Genomic DNA, 25489 nt, shown 5'->3' on the forward strand with positions numbered 1-25489 from the left:
AGTAGTAGAGTTATTTATACACGTTGAAAATGTTCGAAAGCGTAAAAAAATTATTTCAGAACGAAATTTTGGAAAAAGTTATCTTAGGTGACTTTGGCGGCCTCAATCTTCTCAGCATGTAATTTTACAGAAAAGATCCTATCTTATTTTACAGAAAGTTATAAAAATTTCTTGTTTAAGACACTTTTCCCTAAAACCCACTTTTTCGAAAAAAATCGATTACAAAAAAATTTTGAGTTTTCCAAAAAAGTACGGGGGAAGAGAACGCAACTTTTTGTTTTTGAGATTTTTATAAGGAACACTAACTTTTTGCAAAATATCAAGATTTCGCTTATTTTTGCAGAAATTGAAAATTTTCAGATGACAGATTGACTGTACTATTGGATTAAATATAACGAAAGGCGTCGTTATAGATTTAAGTTAATATTTCTTCTAAATACGTGAAGAAGTCTATTTTCTTCTTCTTTTCAATAATTGAGCGTATAATTATTTTTTAAATTACTTTATTGAAATAGTGACGTAATACCCAGTTTATTTTTAACTTTACCATGGTGAACCCTTCTTTATAAACTAAATGTTTAGAGGCAAGCCCAGATAAAATCACAATGTGTAAAATGCAACGCCGCTAAGATTACGTCATTATGGAAGTTAATATCTCTGAGATATTATGTGGTGTATTTTATATTCTTTTGCTTACACACCCAGTTTAAAGGTGTAACAAAATTTTTTAGCTGCTACTTGATTTTTTAAACTATTTGGAGGTGGCTTACACCTCTTCATCCCCTGAAAAAACGTATATTTCTGAGATATATGGTGTATTTTATATTCTTTTATGTACACATCGAGTTTAAAAGCGTAATAAAAATCCTTATCAATTACTGTAATTTTTAGATTATTTATTATTTTATGAAAGTTTTTTATGTTAGCAAAAAAAGTCAAATTTGCATTCCTTTTTTCTATATGTAATTATAGCTTTCCCTATACCTTTCTTAACTTTAATTTAGAAGTTTAAAATCAGATTTCAACCTTAAATATGAAATTAAATTATTGCGGCCAGAACTTAATTGGGCGACTGTAAAAATGTTCATTTCTGACTTCTATGACGTCTAAAATTAGAGATAAAGAGCGTTAAATAACAATACATTTGAGTGTTAACGTTTACCTTACAAGTTGTTCTTTAAATTTCTAGCAATGATGGAAGTCCTATGTATTACAATAGGAAACTATGAACATACAATCTGACAGCCTATGATATGCCACCATCGAATACTGCATTTTCTTACGTTTGGACCTAGTTTAATGGAAAAAGGGGCAGTTTGGAGATTGACACTTGTTTATTCAAATGTTTTGAAAAGCTACTCTACTTTCAGTTACTTGTAGCGGTTAAAACCGGACCGCAACCAAAGCATCAGTGCTCTGTTGCTCTATTTAGTACAAATAAGCCCCGCTCTATTTAATACAATAAGTGCAAATCAGAAGGTTGCACTCATTGTGGTAGACAGTATACATAACTAAAACGCCAAAAAGTATTTTTCGTTTTCTACTGTCGATGACTGAATGACAATCTTTCACATGACTATAGATGGAGGTCAAAAACCCGTATAACGGAATTGAATTATTATTTACTGATTTTTTGGACATAAAAAAATTAGAGACACACACGGCTACAAATAGTTAACTGGCTTAAAGTGAAGTATTTTAAAAATCTTAAAGGTATTCATCTAACGGTATTAACCCTAACCCTCGATTCTTCATTGCAGATACAACCATAATTATTATAAACCATTAATTACCTTGAATAGGTTTAGTCACCAACGGCAGGGGGTAGGAAAGGGTCTAGGAAAAGGATACGAGGAATTGGAAAAGACAAAGAACTACCACGTGTTGACTGGGTGAGGGATGACGCGGAACTGTTGTTTAACGTTATATGATATAAAACATTAATTATTTGAAGAAATAGATTTTTAATGCTTCTTGAGATGTCAATTGGATGTGGGGTCGAATAAACTCAGGTTTTAAGTTCTCAGAACGCTGCAATGAATATAAATAGTGCCAATTAAAATCATAAAATCATTAGTATTTTTTTTTAACTTCTAAAATAATATGACCTTTAAATAATTTAATATGAACTTTAAAAAACCTACGACGGAAATGTGGTGAATCATTTAAATTCAATTTCTTGGTTCAATTTTTTTTATTAGAAACAATGGGGTTTCTACTTCTGTTTAAGATTAAAAAATGATTTAATTATAATAATATTTTACTAATATTCTTCAACTAATATTTTACTGTTTTCAGTCTTGGTTGTCGAGTGATAGGGAGTTTCTTTAGATAGCGCAACATATTATAGTTGTTATGTATTTTGTTATTCGACTACATAAAATACGGATGATCTTTTTCCATTACCGGCGATATCTAAGAATTACATTTTAGCCATTTGTTGTATTGTTTTAAGAAGTTTAAAATATGGCGTACTTAAATTTATCTGTCTTGCATTAATGCTTTTATTACGTTCTTGAATGTTTGAAATTAATATTTTTTTGTAATTGAATTGTTTATCCAACTTGGCGGCTTGTATTCCAAAATGTTGTTAATTCATTTTTTCGGATATTTGACTTTAGAAAGTTTATATGTTTAATGTTTTTTGTGTGAAAATCTTGATATGGCAGTTTTAAGGTTGACTCTATGTCGATTTTTTTATTATATTTATTTATTTATTTAAACGGATACATAGAATAAAAGTTAATTATCATTTAATCACTTTTTTTCTGATTCAACGGTAAATTGTAATTTAGGGTGAAAAGTTAAAAGTTTCAATTTCATTAGTTGGCACACAAATAATGATATCGCCCTGACATGATTATATTTACACGAATTGGAGCGACAATTACCCGAATCAAGCGATGAAAACCTGTATTCCATGCGAATAAATAATTTTAAGATTCCACACTTGCGAAAGCTAGTTGGAAAGGAAATCAAAGAAAGAGTATGCGTGATAGCGAAAGGAAGACAGATAGTAGTAGTAGTAGTAGTAGTAAGGGTGGGAGAGCTAGAGCTCGGCAAGTAGGGCTGAACAGTCTCCACTCCTCATGCGCGGTCTTCACTGAGTCGGCCCGTCCTTTTAATAAAGGCTTGCACGTTGTCCCAGTCCAGATCTTTAAGATCTTCCCGTTGGAGGGTCATTGCTCCGAAAGTTTACCTTCTCAGGCGACTCCACCTATCACAGATACTTATGTGGTAAGGAGTTTCCTTCCCTGTACCGCAATTCGAATAGAGTTGGCTTTCTCTTATACCAAGAGGGTGTAGATGCCTGTTTAGACTGTTGTGCCCGATTAGGATTCCCACCAAGTCTTTGATACTTTGTCGGGTCTTTGTAAGCAGTCGCCTTGCTTTAGAGCCGTCATGGTCTGGTATCATTTCCTTGGCCTGTCTACATCCTTCTGTCTTTCTCTAATTTTTCCTTGTTTCTTCCCAGACCCAATTATTAAGTGCCTGGGATATTTGTTTTTTGCTAAGAAGGTTAACGGAACCATGTCTTGCCAGTTCGTCGGCTCACTCAATTGTCCTCGACACCTTGGTGTCCTGGAGCCCACCTCAGTCTCACTTCCCTGTGTGCTGCAAGCCTTTCCAATGCGTCTCAGCATTCCTGGACTAGCGCTGAGCTGGCCCTGAGTTTCTGAATCGCCTTGAAGGCAGCTTGACTATCGGTGTAGATGCAAATCCTCCCGTTACCTTCCAATGCGTCTCGTTTGTTTGCTACTTCGAATATAGCAACACCTCCGCTTGGAAAACTGTGGTGTGTTTCCCCACTGGGAAGGATTCCCCTGTGTTCGTTTCCATCCTGTACACTCCGGCAGATAAATAAAACAACAAGCTATATTCCTTAATTTTTCATATATTTTATACAAACCAAATACAAACTCCGCTTTATACCAAAAAAAATAAAATTTACAACTCCGTGGTATAAGACAAAATATAAATAATATTTTTGTTATTAACATGATGAAACTACCTTTAATAGTAGAGATTTCAGTCCAAAATTACAATGTATATACAATTTTATATACATATTTATATTATACAATATACATACTCGTATAAAGGGATTTAATCATAATATAAGTTTATATACATAAGTTGCGATTAATTATCCTTAGGTTAAAACACGAAACCATCCTGCACTATATACAACCAATAGAATTGTGTCTTTTTGGCACATAATTAGAACAATAATTCATATATAATGGATTGCTTAAAATAGTACAAAACGGTAGTTTATTACAATTCAGAACTAATTTCAACAAAATATAGAGAAAGTAGCCAATATAATATACACTAAAAGTCAAAAAGTTGGCATCGATAAATAAGTAGAACCAAACACACTTTATTCAAAAGAAAAAACAATATCAATTTTTATATTTACACATTGCAAATAAATTAATTGTTAATGTCAAATTAGGCAATAATCTAAGGTAAAAATCACTGAGGCGAGTGGCCCCTATTGCCCCTTCTCTCTCTGTCATTTCTATCCAGTTTGTCTCTGCTCCCGCCCCTTTTATTAAAATGCCTATGGTTTCCTCTTCCGCCCCTGAAATTTCCGTCTCTGTTACCCCTTCGCCTCTGATCCCTGTTATTATTGAAACCTCTACCACCTTGCCGGAAATTAGGTCCCGGGTGTCCCATATTTCCACCCTGCTGATGTCCCCCTTGGTTCATCATGTTGCCATGTTGCTCGTCAAAACCGCCATAATACTCGTCGTTATAACCACCGAAACCTTGTTGATCCATGCCACCGAATTGCCCGAATGGTGCGGGAGGATTGCCCAAGATACCAGGGGCACCACGTGGGTCAAAGTTCATGGGGTAATCGGGGTTCATCGGCGGGCCGAGGTTGGAGTTGATGTTGGGGATTCCGGGTGCTGCTCCTAGGAGTCCCGGTCCCCCTATAAGCGCCTGATTGGGGTTCATTAAGGGGTTCATTTTATTAATGTTGGCAAGAATGGCACCTGCTGCTCCTAGTGGGGAGCTTGCGGTCATTTGGGGCTGTGGTTGATTTGCTGAACCACCCTGAAATTAACAAAAAATCACGAATGTAAGAATATAATCACGTAAGAATATAGGCACGCACGTAAAAAATACGGGGGGATATTTCCGTTGAAATTTGAAAAAAAAATTAAAATGAAGTTTTTGACGTTATTTCAAGCTGTAAAGTAAAATAAATGACAATGTTCTATTACCATTTTTTTGCCTGGATGAAACGATGTTTAGTTTTCATATGGATATGCCATATTGGATTATTTAAATTAAATTATATCTAAAGGATTTTGAATAAACAGAAAATCAAGTAGAAGATAAACATGTACCAACATTACTGATCAACACAATATCATAATAACAACATAATAAGCCTCAGGGATCGCACCCTTGGCAGGTTTTATTCCATTGCTTTTATATATAAATGACGCTATATCTGTATTTAAATATTGTGACTTTATATGAATGTGATAAGGATTATTCCTTAGTACAACAGGACATTAAGAATTTTAATAAATGGTGCATTGAAAACTCTATAAACCTTAATATTAAAAAATTTAAAGTTATTTCTTTTCATCGTAAGAAAGTTTCCTATATACATATGAAACGAGCCTTAGAATAAGTTAATACAATGAATTATCTAAGTGTCATTTTTGACCAGCAATTGACTTTTAACGCCCATATCAACAATATTACAGTGAAAGGTTTTAGAATGCTAGGTTTTATTAAAAGAAATTGTAATGAAATAAGTGACTTGAGGGATACAAAATGTTTATATATTAGATTAGTTCACAGTGTTTTAGAATATAATTGTATCTCTACTACTCTTTAATTGTATAATCTACACACTGACTGTATAGAAAAAATTCCGGACAAATTTTACTAATTTTTACTTTATAAAAGCAAAAAAAAGCTGCAATCAGTCTGCAAACATTGGAAATACGAAGAAACAATGCATCAACACAGCTCCTTTCGTTTAAGTAGATCATGAAAAGTCCGAACTAGAGCACCACGCCAAAGAATTCTCTTACATAAACGGAGTCACCAGACCAATTATGGGTTAAGAAGAGTAGTTAAAAAACCAAATTGTTTAACATGAATTTGAATTTTATATATTGTCCATTATTAATACAAATTTTTATTTAATTTTTTTTAATATCTACTGGTAACAAGTTATATATTTTAGGTCCAAGATATGTTAAAAGTCTTTTATTAACATTTTTGAGATTTTGATCTGATATTTTGCTGATGGTCAATATATTTTTTATTATTTTGTTTACAGGTATAGCAACATAATGTTAGAATATATATTGATCTTACATTTAGAACATCCTCTGTAAATAATAAATGGGTTGGATAACGTTTGTTCTTTTTATAAGTTATTTTTAAAATATATTTCTGTATGACGTTCAGTTGTTTTAAAGTGGTGTTATAGAGACCTCCCCATACCAAAATGCCGTACCGTATAAGTGACTCAACTAATGCCTTATATATTACCAGCAATAACTTTTTAGATAATATTTCTCTTAAAATGTAAAATTTGTATATTAATTTCCCGATGTTATTTTTTAGTTGGATTTTATGACTTTCCCACTTCAAGTGTTATACCTAAATATTTTGTATTATTTACTTCCTTAATATCAGTTTCAAAATTTGGGACCGAGATACGCGAATATCTACAGCGATCTGCTGCAGAGACAGAGCACTTTACTACATGCACTTTAGTAATTATGACTTGTTCATCAAAAAGTCTTTTACTAGTTTTAAAAATAACAATTTAAAATATGTAACAATTTATATATAAGAAGTATTGGAGAAGAACTAGGTATGTACCATAAAACTGTGAGGAGTATTTGGAAAAAATACGGATACAAATGTTTTAAATATTCAATTTAATAACTCAGGAGTTGTTTCCTAAAGACCAGTGGCGAAGAATGGCATTTTGTGAAACCATGATGGAAAAGGCAAATGGAAATGAAAATTTCTTAAAAAATATTTTGTTTTCAGATGTGTACTTTTTTTCATTGCATGGTAAACATAATCCTTCCATTGTTCGTTACTGGTCTCAGGAAAACGAGCACAGAAGTTTTCAGTTCCATACTAAGTATCCTCAAAAGTTGAATGTTTGGGCTGGTATTTTGGGCGACCATATTATTGGTCCATTTTTCATTTATGATAATTAGAACGCCGAAAAATACCTTAAGTTGCTACAAAATCAGTTCTTCCTGCCGTTCAAGTCAGGGATCAGTCTATTTTCAACAAGATGGCTGTCCTACTCATAAAGCGGTTAGAGTAAACGAATTTTTAATAAATACTTTTCATAACCGCCTTATAAATGACTTCCAAGATCATCTAAGTAACATCTCGCCTGTTAGGAACTTTATATGTGTGATCCATTCGGCAATCGGTATAGGACGGTATAGTTCGGCAATCGGTACTGTGTTCCTTTATTAGGATATTAGGTTGTGGATATTTTTTTTGTTGTGGTTACATATCGATACCTAAAAGCAACAGTGAGATAAACTTAATTAATTAAAAAATTAATTTAATTTCAATCACAAATTGACTCTCTCTTGACTTTTTGACGAGGCAAGCAATGGCGTCATACTTTTTAATTTAATACTTTGTACTTATTACTGTTTGGCAAATAAATGTTGTTTTTAATTAATGTGAAATGTAAATAATCTGAACGCCATACACTACAATGTCAAGGTATATTTAAAAAGTTATATTTTACAGCGATAATTGCATTGCCCAAAATAAAAATAAATTCATGTTTATCCTTTGAAAATATTGAATATTAAAACGATTACTCACAAATATCTAGTAGTTATAATGGTCATACTGAAAATGAAGGAGACTGCCTGTATTGAAAAGGAAAAGAAACGAATTCTTAAACAAGGGCCCATTTTTGTCCCATCAGAGTTCGCCATAGGTTTGTTCTCACTGCAAATTTCTTACAAGTTTGAAACTGTTTCCAAAACATTCTTGATGCGCATGCGTAAAATATTACAACTTCTGATCGATTTGAAACCGTCTGTGCAAACATCAAATACGGGTTGAGTGGAGAAGAAAAATAACCTCACTTTTTTATGCCATGGGAAATGGGAAAATAAATCAAAAATAAACAAAAAAAAATATACTACAACCTTGAAATAGCTGTATATTATTAATAAAGTTTAAGATTGTGTGATTTCCTACTTCAAGACTTACTCTAAAATGGTCGAGTAATTCTATTCTATTAAATTGGGACACAGTTTCATCAAAATAGTTTTGGGCTTTATCCGTTCTTCAATTAAATCGTCTTTAAAAGTCTGTGTCGGAATCAACATAACTTGGAATCAACAAAATTCTGATCAGATTCTTCCGACGATTCAAAATCACTTATTTCTTTAATGTTTATTTTTAGACTAATCCAACAATTTAAAATACAATTTTCAAAACGAATATCAAGGACTATACAAAACGACAAAATACAAACAACAATTTAGAGGTTATGTTCCGAAGATCGGCGAAGGACTGGCTACACGAATTCTCTGACACTTTGCTTAAAATAAATTCGAAAACAAGTCTGACTATCAGATGACGATCAGAAATTTGTGTAAGAACATCAAACTTTTGATTTGAAACCGATCAGAAGTTCCTGTGCGAACGCATTTTACTCTATTGCGCATGTATATATTTGCCGAAAACTTGTTTCTTACTGCTGTGAGAACAAACCACATGACGATTATCAATGTGCCAAAAAATAATGCTTCCTTGTATACTGTTAAGGAAATGGAAACTATGGACCTTATAGACTGGAAAAAGTGTGTGACCAAACAGGTAAAAACTTTAAAGTAAATAATGATGGAGAAAATGTATTTGGCAAAATGTAAGATGATTCAGGTGAATATAAATGATCCAGATCTAATAAAATATAAGGTTTCCTACTTAGAAACCAACTTTACCAAATCTATTAATGTTAAATATCGTATGAGAGGTCGTAGAAGAAGAACATGCAAGAGTATTGTATTAGAACCAGCCTATGATAAACCACCTCGAGTTTCATTAAATAAAAGATCTTATTTCATTATGTGAAAGTGGAAGTAAAGATATCATAACTTTTTTCTTAATCTAAAAGAAGAGGAAAGTTTTGATGGTACAGAACAAAATAGTAATAAGAGTTCTCCTTAAAATATAAAATTCATTTATGTTAAAAAATAAAAAAAATAAGTATTTTTTTTAAATAAATTGTTTTTTTCGGCAGTCTTCTATTTATTTGATAACCTTTAAGAAAACTAAAAGTTAAATAAAAAAATTACTGCAATAGTGAAATATCTCTTTTATTTATTTAAATCTTAAAGACTAAACATCCAAAACAATTAATTACCTGATGGTGTTTGTAAGTTTTAAATAAATAATAATGGAACAATCAAGACTCTTAAACCCAAACACAAAAGTGGCAACCTTTTCATGTCATTTTGGTCATACCTGCAGCCGAAATGTTATTTACTGGGATGCTTTTTATTGAACTATAATAGTTGAATCATATTCTCAACGAACACAACAAATATCTGGCATTTATTTTTGGCGATGATCTTTCTGAATGGAATTTGCAGTCAACCTGTGTACCTATTAGTAACGTAGTACACAACACATTCCTATTGAAATCGTGTTTAATCTTGGAAACCTCGACATTCTAGAAACCGACGATTGCTTGGACTACGATTTCTTTAAAGGCGATTACCAGGGTTTCAACTTTTCAAATCCCCACTGGAGTAGAATTATCCCACGATATTGAAGAGGCGTTCTACCGATTTTTATATCACGGAATCGATCTGCTTGTACCAAGAAGAATTAAAAGCAGCTTAAAATACCATAGATGATGATGAAACAGAAAGCGTCAACCTGCCATACCACCAGTTCTCACTCGAGGTGATTCTTCGCAAGCTCAGTCGCACACTACAAGACTCTAAGAGCACCGGTTCCGATGGAGTACCGTCCGTAACGAACTACCGAAGAGTTTTTCTGATGCCGGCGTTTCAAACGTACTCGAATCCATTCTTACGGATGAGCTCTCTGCTGCATTCAAACAGAGTATAGCACAGGAACAAAACGTGTTTACTAAAGGCAAGGGCAGATCAACAGCTCCCAACCTCGCAATTTTTCAGGACTACCTGACGAATGGGGCAGGACTTCAGGACTTCGACCGAGTGTGGCACCAGCTTCTCATTCAAAACCTCACCTAACCTGGTGTTTCAAGGACCTATATCAACTGGATTCAGTCGTATCTTAGCAGCAGGTATTATATTGCAGACAGTGTGTAAGGTTTGGTAATGTCCTATCGCGTGAAATTAATATTTTGTCGGGTGTGCCTTAAGGATCCCACCTCCGTGTTATTTTTCATTTTTTTAATTAGTGTCGTTCTTCATATTTGTAACAATGACGGTATCTAATTAAATATGAGGGTAAAGAACTAAGACGTCTGTCTAGCACTTCAATCGGTCGACTATTCTAGTTCTAGTCAAGTGGTGCAAAGACGGCTGTTTACAAATAATCTTAATAAATGTAAAATTATGTGCTGTTCTAAACTTAAAAAAACCTATTTTATGTGACTAATTCAAACTTGTGTTTTAGAAAAGTTTTAATGACTTAGGAGTATTTAGTTGTGATTTTAGTTTTAAAAACCATGTTTACCCGATTATTTTTAAATCATCCAGAATGTTAGTTTTCTTATGTTGTACCTGTTATCATATCTGTGATACTCGAACTCTTAAGTCAATGTACAACTATCTTCTCAGAAGTATTTTAGAGTGTTGTTCTATAATATTGTATCCATTATATACATGTTATATAAACCGTTTAGATCGAGTTTAAAATAAGTTCTTATTGTATCAACTAAAAGTCTTAAGTTCCGAAGAGAAGAATCCCTTGTTATTTTGCTTTACGAACTGGTACACGGGCAAATTTAATGCAATTATCTGCTCAGTAATCTTACTTAGAATGCCTTAAAAAACCAAGTGCCTACAACAACTATTTTACCACGAGCAGCATGGAACCAATTACGGGCATGACTTTTGACAAAAACCTATGATAAATTATATTATAATATAGAAATTTTTTACCTTAATGATTTTCAAGAGCCATGTAAAAAATTCTAGTGTAGGTCGATTTCAGATACTTAACACTTTTAAGAATTTTTATAGTACTATGTGAAGTTTTTGACTCTGTAATCTTTGTACTTGTACTTTGTACTAATCTTTGTTATTACAACATAGTGACGGTGTATTTAGTGTAGGCTTTAAACTGTTTAACTCTAAGACATTTGAAAGAGTATTGTTTTTTTAAAAACTTTTAAATCTCAATGTGCAGTGTATTGTCAAGCTCTATAAACTTTAGCGTTCTAAAAACTTTACCAATTGTAAAATCCTATTTCTGCTAATAATGTGCTTATTATATTAAAGCATTAGATCTCATTTAACTCTTTGTAGAGTATTCACTTTTTTTACAATTAGATAATAGTGAAAAAGAGCAATTTATTTTCTTTTTCGAAACTTTTTAATTTAAGTTATTTTGAAAAAAAAGGATATTTATGATTTTATTACTTACCGAAGGTAATAAATTCAAAGTGGTCAACAAAGTGTTCAAAACGGGATCGTGTAAGCCGCTACCTCCGCTTTGATCGCACCGCGCCAACTCCTGATTAAGCATCAGTTTCTGATTGCTGGTTAAACTTTGGTAGAACTGCGAAGACTGAAGCATAGTGACTTGCTGGTTGTAGGACATCTGTCCTTGCGTAAGAGAATCCTGCAAAAGAAACAAAAATTTTTACCGATTCATAACGGGTAAAAGCCCGAAGACTACTTTGAAACTGAAGCATATTTATTATTTAATTTACCTTAGGATCAATTTTTTCTTCCATTTTTCTTAATCTAGGATCGATTCTTACACCCGAACTGTGTTTCGGACTTGCTTTTGGTGAGGCGGGACTGTCTTTCTCGTCAATACTTAACCGGAAAATTTTTCTCAATCTTGGATCTCCTGTTTTCTCCGCATCGCTGATACTCAATTTAAGTCCTAAAATAGTAATAAAAAATATTAAGATAAATTTTTAATATTTTTATTGCTTATAGAGATCCTGCCTTTTTTTCAGTGGTTTCCCTAAAATTTTTTTTAAGGAATTTTTAAGAACCGTAGAATTTATTTCATTTGTAAAGGTCATTGAATTTCAGTATATGTAAACTTATAATAGTATGTACGCTATACAAGTTTTTATAATTATCAGCGCATTATCAATGGCGTCAGAAAATTTTGTTATTTGATTTTACTGTAACCAAAAAGAATAACTACTGATTTGCCTGCATTAAGCCAAAAAAAAAGCAAATTATTGATTTGTTGAAATATATTTATGTGTCAAATTCTGTTTTCGAACAGACACAAGTGCGCTCGATTTTTAAGATACAGAGACAACAAAAACAACAGAACTTCAACATGATAGATTTATTCGCCTTCAGGCATTACAAAACACTATTATTGCCAGCCAGTTAAGTGAGCTTCAAAATGTTCAAAACGTTATGAATAATCAGCGTGCGGCGAACACTTAACAACGCGTTTCGCTTTCAAATCATTCACGAGGCCCCGTCAGTAAAAAGTTTCAAGCCTTTATGTGAGAACGGTTTCGCGTGCCAACACCGGCAACGCCGCGCCGAGATGCACGCCTTGCTTTTGCGACTCACTTCTCCCCACCAAACGGCCGTATCTCTGTTAAAATTAATTAATTTTTGTGGTAGGCAAATTTTAACGTCAAAAATATCGGTCTATATTTTTAAACAGAGTTTTCACGATTTAATAGTGCAACTTATAAAATAATGCTACTATTTTTTGTCAGTAATAATGACAAATTTTTTAACTTTGTGAAATAGGTAATACATAAATTAGATTAGTTGAACACCTCAAAATGATATATTATCCTGGGTGACAATAAAACTACGGTCCTCCGAGTATTCCAAATGGTTTGTGATAGAAAAATTAAACTTGTGAGAATGAAATAGTGGGATTTGACCGGAAGCGCTATTTTCCTTATTTTAAATTTAATACATTTGTTTTATCTTAATAACACTTATATTTTTACGACATAAAATTACTTTAGAATCCGATACCCACTACCTAGAATTATATACTGAAAGTTTTTGACGTTAAATTTATTGTTTTTATCTAGATTAACAAAATAAGCCAACTTATACCTCACTTTTTAAGGTAAAAAGACTTTAGACTTTAGACAAAAATATGTAAGAACTAATTATTTAATAAATGTTTTGATATTTTAAAAGCAGACAAAAGTTATACCTTATTTAAAAAATTGTTGAAGTTTTTAGTTTTAATTCAAATTCAAAAAATACTAATGGTTATGAAAAATATAAAAAAAGCAAAATGGATATGGTATAAAATGTCTAGTAGTTTGTTTAGTTGCATCTGCATATTTTCTTGTCACCCAATCCATTCCCTGATAACACGTAAAGTATGAATTGGTGACTTCGTAAATTATCGTATGACTTGTGGTCGTAAATTATTTTAAACCCATTGAGACAGGTGACACGGAAGCAATCTATCTTCGAGAATGGTCCTGTACTGATCTCTTGTTCTGGTAATCTGTTGCCCTCTATTTGCCAGGATCATTCAAAGACATCCAACCACATGCATCTGAGAATCTTCCACTTCGGGGTCTCTGACAAACATATTTAGGATCGTATCGGACGATAAACTTTTACTCACCCCTTAAAATAACAAAATATTTGTTATTTTAAGCGTCATCCGCAAATTTATTCCCTGGAAATGGGGTCACTACCTCGTTAGAAAGGGCTTTTAATTTCATATGCATTGCTTAGTTTTTGAAAACTGAAGTTTTAAGGAAAATTACGTCTAAAAACTGACGTTTTTTAACATTTTGAAGCGTGTAACGCCAAAACGGTTTAAGTTAAAGCAAAACGGCATTTACATTCCTTGGAATAATTATGAGACTTATCCAATACTTCTATGTATAATTCATAGCTCAAGGACCACACTGTTAGCTAAGTTAAACCATTAAGGTGTGTGACTTAAGATAGGTCTTAATATTCTAAAGAAGAAATGTAAAAGTGGTTTTGCTTTAACTTGAACTATTTGGACGTTATAAGACTGCATGTTAGAAATATAAATTTTTATACCTCGTTTTCTCGACACTTATAGAATTTAATTTTCCTACTTTAGGCTAAAATATTTGTTAAGTAGGCGGTGCCTGACAAGATGAATTATTATAAATGTCATTGCCACTGTTAGGGCTTATGTTCTTGTCAGTTACTTTGATGAGTGGTTATGAAAAATCAAAAACAAATAATTAGTAACGTGACCTATTACCTTTTATTGCATTCTTATTGTTAGTTCTGTCGGTTATTGTTATTTATTATTGCGAATCACGTGTAAGTCGAATATTTAGACCCGCATGAAGTCCAGACTTTAACCCATTGGATTTTTGCATATGGGGATACACGAAATTAATGGTGAAAATATTAACTGCTGCTGAGTCATTTCGAAATGAGCAATTTTTTTCTAAGATTCGACGATCTTTCAGAATTTTGAAATGTATGGAGATCATATCGATCATTTACTGGCAAACATTTGTATTATTCAGTCGAAGTGTAATAAAGCAACATAAACTATTTTATGGATGTCGTTTTTGTTGAGTGAAATAAAAACTTTATATGTGAATATATCGAAAAGATTTTGAAGTTTACCTTTTTTAAGCAAAACCATTTACACTATACATATTTTAAATAATAAATTAAATTAAGCTAAGCCTAAAAAAAATTACGCAATTAAAAAAAATCAAAATGTTGCTGATGGCGCCCTCCATGACATAATTTAAAAAAAGATTAATTTTAAGATTTGCCATATAAAAACAAAACCCTATTCCAAATTTTGTTATAAAAACGAACAACACATGCTTAATCTATGGCCGTATCTTGCTTACATTTGACTTTTGAACTAGGAAAATTTAACTGAATCTCACTTTTTTTTTTAAAAGGAATCTGCTATTAAAATATTTACCATTATTTATGTAACACCCTGTATAGAGTTACTAAATGCTATGCTAATGTGTGATTCGTCAGGTCATTTTATAAATAAAATGAATATGTTCGCAGTAGCTTTAATCTTTTGCTACAGGGTTTTAAGTTTAAATTAAAAAACTTTAGTCATTATTAGCATACATATGTATGTAGATAATTCTAATTATCTACTTACTAAACTCTCTCAATCTTCCGTCATGAATGAATATTGATATGATACATTTATTTCAACTTCACGGATGAAGTTGAAATAACTGACGATGAGGCTCACAGCCAAACGTGATTTTTAGTCGGTTATTACTACATTTTATGAAATATTATTTGAAAATTATTATTATTACTATCCAGATGAAGAGACAGATTAAAAAATGTAACTTAAAAAATAAAATAAAAAATTGCAGTGTAGTGGTCTATTAAAATGGGGCGTTAGAACGAAGGACGTGTATCGCCCGCAACTGTGGTATTATGAGTAATTGATGTATCTGGAAGACCACGAAATACCTACATCCAGTGTACGTACCAATATTAAGTTTGGGAAAAAATCGCTGTTTTTGAAGATACCACCATCAGAAACATGACCATCTCAACTAATATGAACTTGTTATTAGCATTAACAATTGCCATTTAAACAATGCTGATATGCTTCGTAATGGCAACACCCAGACAATTGGGAAAATTCCATTTTTGTTCACAATCCGTTTTTATAGCAATTTTTTCCCATTCATTTTCTGTTGTTTGAAAAATGCAATTAATAGGAAGAGTCTGAACAAAAATACCTAATTGAATACCATCAGAGTTACTTTTGTAAATTCTCTCCAAAGTACACTGTATAAAGTTTTACAAGTTTCTGGAATGATTTTTTCTACAGCTTGCAGAGATATTATAGCACTGTACTTTAAATTTTTTTAAACTGCGCCCTATTGCCAGCCATCTTAAAGTGCTTAAAGATTGTCAATTGTCACATCACAGTATCTTCTTTATACATGTATGGTGATACCAAAGATCCATGTCTATTTCTTCTGTCGATGTCGTTCGCATATAATTTTGATAGTCATCAGGGTCTACGTGTAACTCTTTTAATAAATTTTCATAGGTGTATTGACCCCTCTTATGTAACCATGTCTTCACCTACTTTATCAGTAACAGATAGACTCGCAGACTTGCGTCTTCAGGTAAATGCGAAGGCATATGCTTGATCGTGTATATATAGTTTTTCGCACTAATCTGGTTCCCATTAAAGAGTTTTTAACAGCAAACGAATATCAAGATCAAATTTTGGATCCCGTTGGTTATCCACGCGGATGGTTGTGGTTGTGGTTATCGTACTTATACATGTCCGCATGTTGCAAGAACCACTAAAAAATTTGACCAGCACATTATTCAGACATTGCCATCACCTGTGCAGTCCCCTGACTTAAATCCTATGGAACACGTTTGGGAGATATTGAAAATGCATGTTTTAAATCAAGGAATTCTATTCCAGACCAGAGGCTACAAACTGAGCAAAACCATATCGAGAATTTAATTAGGATAATAACATAAGAAAAAGATGTAAGCAAAGATCATAGACTATTAACAAACTGACTTTTTCTTTTCTATTAAGTTTTAAGTATTTAAATTTCGAATTTTCAATATTTTATTTCTTTCAATTGTCATATATTAATATCTTTGTCCCCTAGACCAAAATTTTGATGAGTACATTTATTAGTTTCAATCAAACATCTTCTCAAAATCTAAAAATCACGTTATTTACTTTTTATCCAGAATAGTTCCAACGTCATTAAAAAAAAATTACAAGAGATATGGTAGAACTGATTTTTTTTTCGAAAACCATATGGTAAACTGGTTCGAAACCGACCGGTGGTCCCATACCGACCTCTGCTCAGAAACGGTGCTGCCTAAAATAGGCGGTGTTAAGCAAAGTCTATATATTTCAATATATTGTTCAAATATATAGACTTTGACGTTAGCATTCGAAAGATTCCACGTTATCGATAATTCGAAGTGCGTGTGCCTTCCTTTAGGCACGTTTTATGGTTTGAGATGTGCTCCGTTCATTTTCCGCTCTCAGGAAATTTCGACTTTAGACGTCACTGGGTTTCGAAAAATCAAAAGTTACTTTCACTTATTTATGCCCTAGACTTCGAGATGCAAACAACGACAGTAGAGTGTTTCAGAACAATTGCAGTGTTCCGAAACCGATCCCAGGTTTTCACGTCGTAAAAATATTTTCCCTTTTATGTTTTCAAATAATTATTATTTAATGATCAAAATCAATTAAATGTTTAACAATAGATGGGGCGTTCTTTCTTTCAATCGGAAGAACCCCCTGCGCCATTAAAAACTACGATAAATAAGCAGAAATTGGCCTTATCTATGTATATGTAAAATAATTACATCAGATAAGTCGTTAAGGTTTGCTAATATGAGGATTGTCTTACCAGTATAGTCTGGTCTAGGTATTTCCACCTCATTCACCTTCCAAACCATAGGCGGATGTGAATTTATGCTGGCATCAATTTCAGTGGCGGGGGTGTAGTTTTGCATCCCTTTGAATGGAAGAGACATATTCCTTAAGTCTATATCTGGACGACCTAAAGGAATATGATTATTGTTTGAAGATTTTATTTTAATTAATTTTATGAGGATATCTTAGGATTATCTGCGTTTCATCATCATCATCATCAACAATTTTAAAACTCACCCCTAACTTCTTCATTCTCAATTTCCAAAGCAGCTTTTTTCATGTCCATACCACCTTGCTCATATATGCTCATCTTGTCAGACTTCTTCTCCTTTTCTCTAGTTTCTATTGAATTCTGACGACCTCTTTGCCTGGGGTCGCTCAATCGTGGGTCCGGCCTGGAGTCCACTTTGGCCTAAAAACAACCAAAATTTAGAAAAAAAAAATAATTAATAATTAAAACAATTATTTTTTAATAGTAATATTTGCATATAACCTGTTTATTTATTCTCGGGTCTACTGGTAAACCAATAGGACTAGATCCGCCCTTTGGACTTAAACTCTCCTCCGATTTTGAAGTAATAGCGGCGCTACCGCTAGACGAAGAAAAACTCTTGTTTTGACTCATAGAACTGAGCAGTTTAGTCACTTCGACTGAAATATCGATTTTCGACAAGTCTCCCAGTTTGCCCACGATATCTGTTGCTTGGGCGTTTAATTCCGGCGGAGAGAAGGCAGAACTGAGGAGAAAACAGTATGTTATAATATACTAAATAAGAAGAATTCAATAGATTTTTTATATAAGGAGCTGCGTCATGACGTATTTCTCCTGATAGAAAGTAGTAAATATGTGGCCCCAGCAAACCTTGCTGCAAAACCAACAACCGAGCTGCAAAGTATTGAAACTAAAACGTTGTCTCCTGACGCCGCCCAACAAAACATTATTGTTTTTTTTTATTTTTGAACGTCTATATAAGTGGGGAGCGGTTTTTACCTTTGTTTTGCTTAAATGTTTCAGTTCTTTTGGGTTCGGTTTGGTTAATAAATTAAACATTTCCAATTATGAGTAATCCTTAAAACCTTCTTAATTTTACGTGCCATTTTTATTTGGAGCATGAGCATTAAAAATTGTTATTATAAATTCACATGCTTCTACTTTAGCATTTACAATTGGTAAATAAAATATTACGTTGAAAGGGATTTCCTTTACGCGATTAAGAAAGTTTCTATCAATGTATTTCAAGTCTCTGTATGTATAAATAAAGAAACCTGGTTTTTAAATCAATCAAGTTACATTAATTCAATTTTCCGGAAGCATATTACCCTTAGAACAATGAAAGACTAGAAACAGTAAACAAAACTTTGTTTGAGTTCAACATATGTGTTCGGGGGCAAGAGGGTGTTTACAAAAATATTTACCGAATCTTTGTTGTCAAGTTTACAAACATTTTTAAAAAAAGGAAATCTTTAGACATTCACAAACACATTCATTTGTCTTTACACACAGAATTTGTAAAATACTGGATTTTTTCTTTAGTTTTTCGTTGAAAAACGAAAAAGGTTGATATGAACGAAAAACTCATTTTAGTGTTTTTGTGAACAGTTTTGAGAAAATGCAATTTAAGCCGATCTTTTCACATGTAAATACCGATACTGTCATAAAATCATATCAAGGGAGAACTGTCATCATAAAAGTAGAATAGAGGATCATAGAAATAAACTTAAATAAAAACTTGAATGTGAACTGTGTGTAAAATACAAAAATCTATAAATTTCTAGTCAAATATTTGTTTGAAAATACCTATTTATTAATAAGCTATAAAGAATAAAAAACTCGAATTTTGTCCATTCTTTTATCAAAACTGATTTTATGTTTGTTTTTTGTTGTCCTAGCCGAAAAATACTATATCAAAATGTTAAAAATTTGTATGGTAAATCATGAATTATTAAGAAATCTATAATAATTATAAAATATTTCATTTCCATAAAAATTATTTTTATTAAATAGGTAACTTTACTCTAATAAAGTACGTTAAAAATAGCACAAACGGTAATATTGTTTATATTTAAAGCATAAATCCAAAAATTGCTCCCAATAACTTCTTTAACCGTTCTGTCAAATACACTACGAGCCGCCACCGTTTGTCATAACTTTCCTGAGAGGAATAACATTTACCTGGGCGTTCTATAATGTTCTTGTACGTCCTTCTCCGAAATGCTATCTTCCCTTTCTCTTTTATTAGTGTCATCTTCTTCAACCTTGATCGTGAGGCGATTGTCGTCATCGTCATCGTCATCAGAGTACCAGTTTATATTTTGTTCCTCATAATCCTAAATTACACAAATATTTTAATAAAAAAACAACTAAGATTAAAAATTACTTACTGGTTGTACATTATGAGACTGCTGATTCTGCAAATCACTCATTGTCATATCTACCGCATTATTCTTCTGATTAGCATTTATCCTCGCTATTAAATCCCTAGTTGTTTGGGGCAATTCAACACCTAAACCGGAACCGTCTTCATTTGTAAGTTGAGATTGGTCTTTGGACATATTGTCATATATAATGTTGCGATTATCAACATCCATTGGTAAAGGTGGAGGGATTTTTCTGCCAAATGGATTAGGTATCCTAAAATAGCAATAAGTAGGTATTTAGTATAAAATGTTGTGAAACGTGAAAAACTATTAAAGTTTACCTAATATCTGTATCTTGAGGGAACTGCCTAATATCAACATCTTTTTGTGTAAGATCACTCTGACAGTCAGAATTTGCAAGTGAATTATCTTGAACAATAGAGGAAGATGGAATGGCTGGAAGGGTTCTCATATCTATGTCTCCATTGCTAAAAAAATGTGGAATTAAATCGGTTATCATAAACAACATTAAAAAGTTAGCTACCTAGAAAATCTCATATCTTGATCAGCTCCGTAGTGATAACTGTTTTTATTTAAATATCCCATGGATGAACTGTTCTCATCTTGCTGCCATCGTGAATTTTTGTTTCTTTTGCCAGTTTTAAGATCTGTAAGAAATAATCACTTTTGCACTTTATTGACTCAATTTATATATATATAACGTCTTGGTACAATTCAAACTTATTTGTATATAGGTTGGGGAATCGATCATTACGCATAGAGGGCTTAAAGGCAAAATATGGCGACACGCATCCATTTTGTATGCTACTCGCCTGATACGTCGATGTTTTTCAACACGACGTTAATAAGCGTATGACTTAAGCATAACTGTATTACTTGCAATAAAAAATAGCAAAATATTTTTCTTGTGAAGGCTTCACATACCTAAATCCGTGTACAACCCACATAGAATCGTAATGTCAAAATGTTAATTATGCTGGGTATTGCATAATCAAAATTAAATCATTTTTCTAATAAAAATAAAATATATTTCTAATAAACTCTGATAAAAGTAGAAAAATTTAAACACTATAGATAAAAATAAAATTAAGACTCTTTAAGCTAATACTAAAACTAAATTTAATTCTTTCATTAAAAGGCTCAAACAGATCTCTTTCTTTGGTTAAGCAAAAAATTAGCCTATCATAAAGAACATTTCGTACTTCGAAGTGTTTCTGGTCAAATTAAATTGGCACATTTTCTCTCGCAACTCATATAGGTTTCAACAGACTTATGCCACACTGGATATTTAGCGCGAGCGCGACGAGAGGACAGGGTCATCTCACGTGAAAGTGGCCAGCCTAACCCCACTGAGATCGTGCGATTTGACCCCGGTTTAGGAAAATTAGTATTTTTCTAAGCCCTCATAGATTAAACATAACCCATGCCATGGGTCAAATTCAGCTAAAATTATGCCCCAAAGAGTAATTTGCGTATTCCATTTGCACGATGTTATACTCCTTAAATAATGGTGTCTTTCGACCTTCAAAACGCATAAAAATGTCAATATCTTTCACACATTTTTTTTTAATCTAAAGATAGGGAGCGTTTTATATAGAAACAATTTTAAAATTTAATGACAAAAAGTAAAATTTTAATTTTTCTGAAAACCCATTTTTCTCAGATTTTGCCAAAAAAAATCCGTTTGATATAAAACGTTAGAGAACGTTTTATGATTTATGCAAACATTGTATATTTAAACCTCTCTATTCGATAGCAAGTTATCCAAAATTTAAAAACGTAAAGATCTCTGGACCGAAAATACTTCTGGATAAAAATATTAAATCAGATTTGTGTATGTTTTTGGAAAAAGAATTTATGTGTTTAGTTGTGTACTAGTACCAAACTTTTGTTTTTTTTTTGTTAAAAAAATACATCTATTGACCACCCGTCCATAAAAAGATAAGCATAAGCCCGCCAAAACAATGCATTCTAAACAAAATTTAAAACTAACCAAAATCTAACTGTCTCGGCACCGGGACTGTAATATCAAACAAAGACGGTATCCCTGTACCTTTAGATCCGCCATCCTTTTCCTTCTCATTGCTGGACGTGCCGACAATTGGCAGGTTGCTCGCGTCTTTATACATTCCGAGCCCCCCATAAAGATCCACCTGGTCCCCATAAGACGAAGAATGTGTTAAGGCGGTAGAAGAAAGCGAAGAAGTGGTGTTGGTGTCGGCCGCCGTAGAGGTAGAGGTGGATGTATGGCCGTACTGCTCGTTGAGCTTTTTTTGTGTCTGATTGATGAGGTTGAGGGCCTCGTCGCGAGAGAGTCGCGGAAAGCCCTGCAAGATGTCGCGAGGCGCGGTCTCGATGTGTTTGAACAATATTTGTTTTAGACCTACCGAGAGAAACAGTAAATAGAGCTGAAACAAGCATAAAGCATTCACGAGTATGAATTAGTAAGAACACAATCATTGTTTCTGGGATAGGAGTAGAGAGAATTTGGGAAAACGTTGGACCGGACAACCTAAGTTATGTAAAGTAATTTTTAATAGGCGATAATGTGTAGTACACACATGGAAACCATCATTAGTTAGTTTATGGCAAGAGACACTGAATATAATCGTTTTTATGTTTTGACTTTATACCAAGAAAAGTGGTTTGATTAGTGTGACTTTAAACTCAAAACATAAAATCAGTAAATTTCTTTCTTCGAAATTTTATTAAATGAATAAATTTAATCAAAAGTATATATTTCTTATGGAAAGTTGCATCTATAATACCTGCCGCTTCGCTCGTTCTTATTGAACAATTGACTTTGCTTTTAAATCCATAAGAATGCAATATGATATATAGGGTGTCCCGAATTGCAGTGTCTAAACTTTAACGGTGCATTCTGTCTTCAGAAAAAGACTTAATTTTCTTATAACTTCAATACAGGGTGTTCTATAATGTTCTACCATGTTCTATATAAGAAAAAAATGCTTTTGTAATAAAAGAAAGGTTTTTAAAAATTTTCATCAGTATTGTCCGTACGTGACTTTTAACTAAATATTCTTGAACAAAAATTAAACGCCACACTGGTTTTTTCTAACACCTAAAATATCTCTCAAATCCTTATTTGATTCCCTGCCTTTTCTTCGAATAAAAAAATAAAAACTATCACCTGCAGTTTCTATATTGGTTTACAAGGAAATGGAGTTTTCTTACAGAAGATATGTACTATACCAAAGCGTCAAAAACCTATATGACTACTACTATATTACTGAATCCAGCTAAATTATTAAGAATTCCTGGATATCTTGGAATCTTCAGGTCTATACCAAAGCCTATAAAATATTTCAAATTAATTAAACTAGATGTATTCAGAGCAATTTATTTTTAAAAGCTTAGCAGAGCGCTTTCGGCGTATGAGCCATCATCAGTGCTAATTGTCAGTTAAGCCCAGGAGTTTTCCATAGTGGGAACACATTTTCAAAAGCGTCTATTATGGATTTTCCCGATAAACCTATTCTTTTGTTATTTAACTCTCCGTGCTAGCTTTTACTCTATGTATTTTCCATCCATCATCTCACAAATCAGCCACATAACTGATATAAACAAATCGTCAAAAGTAACAAACAAGCAAAAGAACCTCCGAACATTTGGTATTCTGCCTTATAGGTGCTGCCCTTGTAACAAGTCTTCAGATATAATATAGTCTCGTACTGGAGGATATTGTGTTTATTCTGTGTGAATGGGAAATACCCAGAGGTGTGTGATCGGTTTGACTCTGATAACTAGAGAGCGCTTAATTAGGAGTTTATGGAGAGACTCTATAAGTGTAACTTGGAAATGCTAATGAGTCATCTTGGTTTCACGTATTGGACTAGGTGTAAAGAGCTTGGACTTCTCATCCTTTTCTGAAGAAAATAAAGAATTTATTTGCAAACTGCACATGGTTTTTCTTTTTTTATTCGAAAAACCTTGCATCGTGCAAACAGAAAGCAGAGAATCAAATTTGCTCCGAACTGAATGACGATTCTAAAAATAATTTTTTGCTTTTAGAAAAAGCAGTGGCGTAGCATTTTTTTCTTTTTGATAAAAATCTTTTTGTCTCAATAAGAAGCCGAAAATGTTATAATCGTTTCTAAATAAAGTTTCTCTAGTTCTGCATATATTTAGGAAAAGTTACGTAGCAAACTCTCCAAATTTTTGGGAAATATTTATGTAACAAATGTGTAAAATGATCCTTTTTTTTATGAATGGGAAATTTGTTGATAATTCCCATAAATAAAAAAAAGAATTTTACACAGTGTAACATACAAAATTTTTTCTACTACCGAAGAAAACATTTAAAAAAAATCTTAAAATACCAAATTATTTTATACATTAGTGCGTAAGAAAACGTCAACAAATTTTTTTTTACAAATTATAAACTGAATGTCAAATTACATCAAACTACTTTTTACGCACTAGTGCCTAAAAAAGACTAGGCACTAGTACTGCACTAGTAGTTGTAAAAAGTTAAACTTTATAAATCCTGGGAAGTGTATAAAGTGAGTACTTTACGCACGGTAGTAGAAAAAGTATTTTTTCTTCAGTACATTCATTTTATAATTTGTCAAAAATTAAAAATTGCTCGTCAGGGTTTTCTATAAAACTACAACCTGAAAAAGCAGAAGCGAAATCATATATTTCATGAGCTTATATACAGAAATGAATATAATTTTAAATTCTGGAAAAGAACATGGTGGCAAGAAAGTTGGAAACTACAATTTAATTGTTAGTGGTGTAAATATATTTCATATTTTCAGCAAAAAGATTAGGATCCTCTGTCTGCCCCATTATACCTCTAAACCAAGTTTCCTTAGGAGGTTGCCCCACTCAGAAGAAATCTATAGGCATCCAAAATTTCCCCTTGTATCCCAAATGGTGTGGGATCAACATTATAAAAGGGTAAGGACTTAAACCCCTCAATCGTAAAAATTATTGTGACCCTCAAAAATCCTTTCCAATTTTCAGTGAAAATGTGGGAAATTATTAATTATTTTTATGTTACACAAAGTGCCTCTTTATATCATCCAAATAGTCCACTTTTTAAAAAAAATATATTAAATTTTCACCCAATATTTAATAGAAGCTGCATCCATGTATGTATCATACTCTTTTCATATTATTATTATTATTATTATTATTATTATTATTATTTCCGGTTTCCACATAGATATTTGATCTATGATTGATTTAAAGCACCACCGAGAGCACACCGTGCACCTGGGATGATGACTTTTTTTTCCTCCAGTGTTATAGTACCTTTCGTACTATATGTGGGCAGTGCTCAGTACAACTGACTTCTGAAGAAGGACAACAGGTTATGCTTTCGAGGTATTAGGTCAAGCCATTGATTATCTTATTCATATTAACCCTGTTATTCCTATTATGACGGGTATAATTGTCTTCATATTCCATAGCCTTTGGTATTCTCTCTGTAAATGTTTGTATTTGAGATATTTCTCTGATTCCTTTTGGGTGATGTAATCAGATGGGATAGATCATG

At 32.6% G+C, this 25489-nt stretch overlaps 1 protein-coding gene across 9 annotated transcripts in view; it reads right to left on the bottom strand.

Annotated features, from left to right (window-relative positions):
* Positions 1-3875: 3875 nt before the first annotated feature.
* The window catches only part of LOC126738231 (protein suppressor of sable), a 38918-nt gene continuing 17304 nt past the window's right edge, over positions 3876-25489 (bottom strand). For 7 of the 9 annotated variants that reach the window (XM_050443460.1, XM_050443458.1, XM_050443459.1 and 4 more), the window contains 11 exons: positions 21959-22348; positions 20489-20612; positions 20286-20432; positions 19969-20218; positions 19760-19914; positions 18080-18323; positions 17824-17998; positions 17561-17713; positions 11915-12093; positions 11626-11823; positions 3876-5067 (listed from right to left, as the gene is read on the bottom strand). In XM_050443460.1, the coding sequence (XP_050299417.1) occupies positions 4480-5067; positions 11626-11823; positions 11915-12093; positions 17561-17713; positions 17824-17998; positions 18080-18323; positions 19760-19914; positions 19969-20218; positions 20286-20432; positions 20489-20612; positions 21959-22348 (2603 nt within the window). In that variant the 3' untranslated portion in view covers positions 3876-4479. The remainder of the gene's footprint in view (positions 5068-11625; positions 11824-11914; positions 12094-17560; positions 17714-17823; positions 17999-18079; positions 18324-19759; positions 19915-19968; positions 20219-20285; positions 20433-20488; positions 20613-21958; positions 22349-25489) is intronic. The other 2 variants (XM_050443465.1, XM_050443466.1) reach the window with 2 other exon arrangements.

The sequence above is a fragment of the Anthonomus grandis genome, chromosome 7 (genome assembly GCF_022605725.1).
Source record: "Anthonomus grandis grandis chromosome 7, icAntGran1.3, whole genome shotgun sequence".
Lineage (NCBI taxonomy): Eukaryota > Metazoa > Arthropoda > Insecta > Coleoptera > Curculionidae > Anthonomus > Anthonomus grandis.